We start from the raw sequence: 6,206 nt of genomic DNA, 5'->3' as shown, positions 1-6,206 counted from the left end.
TATGCACCCAGGGATGTTCAGAGACAGAGTCTTTCCCTTTTACACAAGGATGCAGGAGTCATAGTGTCTCCCTGGCCTGCTCCTGCCACTTCCAGAGGATGGGAGACACCACAGCCTTGTGGTGTATCTTCCTCCTCTGCACTCGTCTGAGATGCCCCACATCATGAGGAACGGACAGAGGGAGCTCAGTTCAAGGAAGCACATCCCAGTGCTGCATTCAGGTGGATTCCCACGATACGTTACTCTCAACATGAAGTGACCTCGACACACTGTCTGTCCCACAGGCCTGCATGGAACACAAAGGAAGAGCAGTTTGTGTTCCCTCGGTTCATCTTGTTTCACGCACATGTTTTGCATGTTTACATCTCATCTGTACAATGCAAACATGGACTTCTGACCTCCTCATTTGGTGTCCTTCCATGAAGGGACAGAGAACCTAACCAAGCTGGGGTGAGAGGCCAGTGTTGCGATTGATGGTTGAGGGGCTAGTCCATGATGATTGCCCTGGGGCAGCTTCCCTACAGTGTCCAGCAATGATCGACACAGACCAGACACAGCTTTGCTGGTCCTTCAGGTCTCTCACAGGAGGTCTGGCTGTGAGGACACTGCTGCGTGCCCAGCCCTGCACACCCACACTCTTTAGCTGTACGCTGGTGTTTTCATTTGTGGGACACTTTCTCGGGCATGTTCTGGAGAAAATCTTTGGAAGAAGACCTAAGCCTTCAGGCACTGCACTGAGGAGATCACCTTTCTTTATGGAAAGGCTGTTATGGAGTCCAGCTCTGTCTCAGAGGTGCCCATTGCCTGTTCCTGCCTTTGGTCACAGGACTACCATGCAGCACAACTGTGACCAAGCTGCCACAGCACTCAGGCCTTACACCAACACAAGGGATCAGAGAGTGTGGAAGTGGAAAGAGAACAGCTCTGGAAAATCAGATGGTGGTGATCCCTGGCAGTGCTGTCATGCTGAGACTCTGTTCCCCTCCACCCATGCACACAGGAACTGTCCCTGAAGCTCCAAAAAGCCTTGGAGGAACAATCTCAGGAAAGAAATAGTCACTACGAGATCTTTTATTTTGTTTAAACACACAGAGAGCACGGCTCCTCATTTCCACAGCCAAAAAAGAAAAGCAGACAGTGAATTAGAAAGGGTATGACAACATTATCACAAGTAAAAAAACACCACCACCACCAAAAAAATAAAAAAAGACAGTCTGGGCCTGTAATGAGTTACATTATAACTGCGCTGCAGAAGATGATGGGCACTTTATTGCTTCGAAAAAAACACACAGTCATCAGTTTCCACAGGGCATCCTTCATTTCCTTGTTCCTCATGCTGTAGATGAGGGGATTCACTGCTGGAGGCACCACCGAGTACAGAACTGCCATCACCAGATCCAGGTATGAGGAGGAGATGGAGGGGGGCTTCAGGTAGGCAAATGCTGCAGTGCTGAGAAACAGGGAGACCACGGCCAGGTGAGGGAGGCACGTGGAAAAGGCTTTGTGCTGTCCCTGCTGAGAGGGGATCCTCATGACGGCCCTGAAGATCTGCACATAAGACACCACAATGAAAACAAAAGAGCCAAAACCTAAACAGACACTAACCACAAGAAGCCCAGCCTCCCTGAGGTTGGAGTGTGAACAAGAGAGCTTGAGGATCTGTGGGATTTCACAGAAGAACTGGTCCAAGGCATTTCCTCGGCAGAGGGGTAGTGAAAATGTATTGGCCGTGTGCAGCATGGCATAGAAGAAACAACTGCTCCAGGCAGCTGCTGCCATGTGGACACAAGCTCTGCTGCCCAGGAGGGTCCCGTAGTGCAGGGGTTTGCAGATGGCAACATAGCGGTCATAGGCCATGATGGTGAGAAGAGAATACTCCGATGTCATCAAAAAGAAAAAGAAAAAGACCTGGGCAACACATCCTGTGTAGGAGATGTCTCTGCTGTCCCAGAGGGAATTAGCCATGGATTTGGGGAGAGTGGTTGAGATGGAGCCCAGGTCAAGGAGGGAGAGGTTGAGGAGGAAGAAGTACATGGGGGTGTGGAGGCGGTGGTCACAGGCTATGACTGTGATGATGAGACCGTTTCCCAGGAGGGCAGCCAGGTAGATGCCCAGGAAGAGCCAGAAGTGCAAGAGCTGCAGCTCCCGTGTGTCTGCAAACGCCAGGAGGAGGAACTGAGTGATGGAGCTGCTGTTGGACATCTGCTGCCTCTGGGCATGGGGACCTGTCATACGAGGAAAAGACAGTGACAAGTTACAGGAGACTTCTCTAAGTAAAATCAAAACCATTTCCCAAAGTTTCCCCCCTTGTAACACAAAGACATCTTTTTGTTTTTCTAGGAGAACTTCCTTGAGCTCTGTGGCTGGAGTCGGGTTGGTGCTGGTTGAGTGTGCAATGAAGAGCAGGGCAGTTACCCATGGGCTCTCGATCATCAGCCTTGCTCTGCACAAGTGGGTAGGGGCAGGGACCGTTCCTGGTGGTCAACTTTGTCCAGTGAAACTGTTGTTAACAGCCTGTCAGCATCTGCACCCCCAGTGCTAAGGAACAGGGAGGGCAGAAGGCAGTTTAAGAGTTCTAGGTTCTTTTACTGCTCCCCCTCCATCTCACTTGAGGAGTATTCTTGGATGTCAGAAACCCTCAGCATTTCTGCTGCACTCAGGGAGAACAGAGCGAGCTCTGCAAGGCAAGAGGATTGCCTGTGGGTTAGTGCAGAGTGAGAGGAGCTGATCTGTTCCTCTGTCTAGTTCCCAGTCTCTCTGGGCTTGCACCTTTCTGACGTGGAGGGTTATCACACTCCCACGTTACCCTGAAAAAGAATCAGATACTGCTGAGAGCAGAGGGATCCACTGCAGACCACTAAGTGCCTCACTCTTTCACAAGGTCTCAGCACCCCACTTCCAGCCCACGACACTCATGCCTTATTTCACCAACCCAACAGCATTGCCTCAGTTGCAGAGGGTTTGCATTCTCCATGGCACTTTAAGATAAAACAGAGGTGCTATGAGAGAGGTTTGCAGTCTTGAGGGCAGCTCGCAGCTTGGAAGGACATCTAAAGGGGATAGCCAAGTGTCCTAACAAAGGCATCTCAGTAGGAGTCAGCTCATATCCCAGCCCCACAGACTGTATTGACCAGATCCCACAGGTGAGAGGAAAGCTGGGACACTTGTTCCCATGGACACACCTGCATGAAAGGACCCACAAGATCAGTGTGTGACTCTGCAGCTGAAACTCCACCTCCCCAGAGAGCCTGGCAGCAAGAATGAAATAACCACAGCAATAAGAGAGACAAGTGGAGAAACAAGGGGAAATCCAGTGAGGGTGTGGCTGGGAGAGGCCAGGGCAGAGGCAGGCGGGCCCTCAGGACAGCGGTACCCTGACCCAGCTGTGCACGCCACCTCCCACACACCAGCATTGCCGGGCAGCTGCTCTCAGCCCCTGTGCTCTGCAGAGGGAACTGGGCACGTGGCTGGAGAGCTGCACCACGGCTCTGCTGGAGCTCTGGCTGCACAGGAAGGGCTTCATGGCCTGGACCCCACGGCCCTGAGGGCAGAGGCTTTGGTGGGTGTGAGAGGAGGCAAGGGGGCTTGCTCAGAGGAAGGGGTCTGCATTGGAGGGGGTCACACGGCGTTTTCTCAGTTCCCTCTCCCACAACATTTCTAGTTTTAGTTTCCTCTCATTCCCAGATCACATCCCTGCTGCCTGGAGGATTTTCCTCCTGGGAGGTGTTTCCCTGTCAGCATTCACAGACCCCATTGCAACCTCTGTGCACTCACCTACACAAACCTGCCTGTTTGCAGGGCACTGGCTGCGTGCATGTTCCTGTTTGGAGGTTCAGAAGGGCGGAATACCCTGATGGGTCCAGCAAAGGTGATGCTGATGGTGTCCATGGGCAGAGAAATGGCTGAATGCACTTTAGGAGGCTCCTAGCAGACCTACTGACCACTCAAAGATACAGCTCAGGAGTCTCAATGACTTGTTCAAACTTGAGAACATTTTTCTCTTTCTCTTTTCCCCCACTCCCCCTCCTGTCCCTGTTCTGAAATTAGGAAACTGAAAACACAGACTCAGGAAATCTCTTTCTCTTTATAGCAAACCCTGCCTTGACCTTCCTCTTGAAACATCCCCTTGCAAGTGTCCTAGTGCTGATCTGGAGCTGTGAGCAGCCCTGGCCCACACAGCACCCTCTCGACAGCAGAAGGACCCTGCCCTGCCTGGGCTCACTCCTTCCACCCACAGCTTCTCCCTGCAGCACCAGAGGGAGCTCCCCGGTCAGGCTGAGTGCTGACCCTGGCAGGCAGCAGAGTCCCTGTCCCAGCACAAAGACCCCTGGGGTGCAGGGACCCTGCTCTGAAGGACAGCCCTGGGCACCCCTGGCTGCACACCTCTGTAGTTGTCCCCAGCAGAAGGCAGCCGTCATGCTCTGTCCCTCTGACCGCGCAGCAGGGAAGCCCTGCTCTGGAGCATGTTCTTCTCCTCTACCACAGAGATACTGTGAGAGACATCCTGACAGATCCTGTAAACTGTGGGATGCAGCAGCTTCAGGTAATCCCACCAGGAACTGCCCCTGCATTGTCCTGCAACCAGAGACTTACCGTGTCGAGGGTTGTGAAGATTTCTCCCCCAGTGAGCTCTCAGCACCCTCCCACCCCACACTGCCTTTAACCTCTCTCTGCCTGGCTCCTCTCCCCTCACTGCCTGCAGGCAGTGCCCTCAGCCCTGCTGCGCTCTGCAGAGGAGCTGCTCCTGGGCAGAGCTGTCTCTCTGCAGCGCTGCCCACTTGCCATGAGCTCCCTCCACCCCAGGAGCCCAGCGCAGCTCAGCAGCAGAGGAAGAGCTTAAGTCAGCCCTTTTCTGTCCCCTCTGGGCTCCCTCCAGGTGTCCCTGGGGCTCCAGGGGAACCTGCTCTGAAACAGGCTGATGCAGTCACTGATGTTTCATGTGGCAGCTGTGGAGAGACACTTCTTTCCAGCAGCAACATTTTTCCTCTCAGAGACACTGTTAGCTCTCAGACCAGGAGGGATCTCCTTTACCACTGCTGAGGGAAAAGATGCAGATGATTCAATAAAAGCATCTCATTTGTGGGTTTGTAGTCCTGGGGCTAGAAGGGGACTCAGCTCCCTCCCATGCACACCACAAACGCAGAGGTGGTGGGATTCCTCTTGCCTCAGGTGTTCAGGTGGGCACAAAATAAGCACCTGCATGTGAGCTCCTTGTCTCAGCCCCCATGGTGATTAATGGAGATGGAGGGCAGGACTGGGCTGTTCAGACACCAGCCTGGTGACATTTAAGGTGTCAGGAGTGGTGGAAGACATGTGCAGGTAACTGCAAAATCTAATAGAGTAGATCATAGAGACAGGCCAACACCGGGAGGAATTCTCTCAGAGGCTGCTGGGTATTTTCTTTGGCCACCTGAAATGACAGCTGATGCCCAAATTAAGGGCAACTGAGTCTGTCCCCACTCATTACGTTAGGGGCAGCCTACAGACTTATTCATCTAAACAACTGGAGTCATGTGCCACAGGGAGAGCTCAGGGTCTCTCTTTCTCTTCTCCACCAGCTGTATTTACTAGGTCTCTCCAGACTGCACTGGCAGTGGTTTCATGTTCAGCCCCACATTGCCTATCAGAATTCATCACAGCTACTCAAGTTAGTGTTCACATCCAGGCCCACAGAGCTACATGAGATGCCACGGCTTGCAGGGACAGAAGAGGACTTAAAGGAAAGCAATTTGAATTCAGGGTGGGTGCAGGACAGACCCCCCAGACAGCACAGCAGAGAGTGTGATTAGGTGCCTGTGTGCCATTGACTGATGCCATCAGTCACAGGCATCGGTCATCAGTGCCATCAGAGAGGCACAATCTGTTGCTTCTTCTAACCAAGAGCTGCAGGAGTTACATGAACACAAAGCACATCACATCGGGGTCTTTACTCACACTCTTGATGATACAGTCAAGGACCACACCAGTCATTTTCAGTGTGCTTGGATACATCTTGCCTTCAAGGACAGCATAATCCAAGCACAGCAGTGGTTCATATCAAAACTCACCTGAAACTGAAAAGGGCATTCAAGGGCACCAAGAGGAGGTTTTCCTAGTTCAGGAGCAGCTAAAGAAAAAACAGAGATAATGTGTGACCACTTTTGAATTTAGTTAGAATAGACATAGATAGATCTGTGATACTCTGTCCTCTTTGCCATAGATACCAC

The 6,206-nt window shown here is 52.3% G+C and overlaps 1 protein-coding gene across 1 annotated transcript; it reads right to left on the bottom strand.

Moving 5' to 3' along the window:
* Positions 1-1,230: 1,230 nt before the first annotated feature.
* On the bottom strand, positions 1,231-2,232 carry LOC137677052 (olfactory receptor 14C36-like). Its single transcript, XM_068424241.1, has one exon. It carries the CDS (start codon positions 2,230-2,232, stop codon positions 1,231-1,233), a length of 1,002 nt encoding a protein of 333 aa, XP_068280342.1.
* Between the last annotated feature and the right edge of the window lie 3,974 nt (positions 2,233-6,206).

Source organism: Nyctibius grandis (assembly GCF_013368605.1).
Source record: "Nyctibius grandis isolate bNycGra1 chromosome 34 unlocalized genomic scaffold, bNycGra1.pri SUPER_34_unloc_2, whole genome shotgun sequence".
Lineage (NCBI taxonomy): Eukaryota > Metazoa > Chordata > Aves > Nyctibiiformes > Nyctibiidae > Nyctibius > Nyctibius grandis.
The sequence above is the reverse complement of the archived record's forward strand: the minus strand, read 5'-3'. Positions and strand labels throughout refer to the sequence as shown.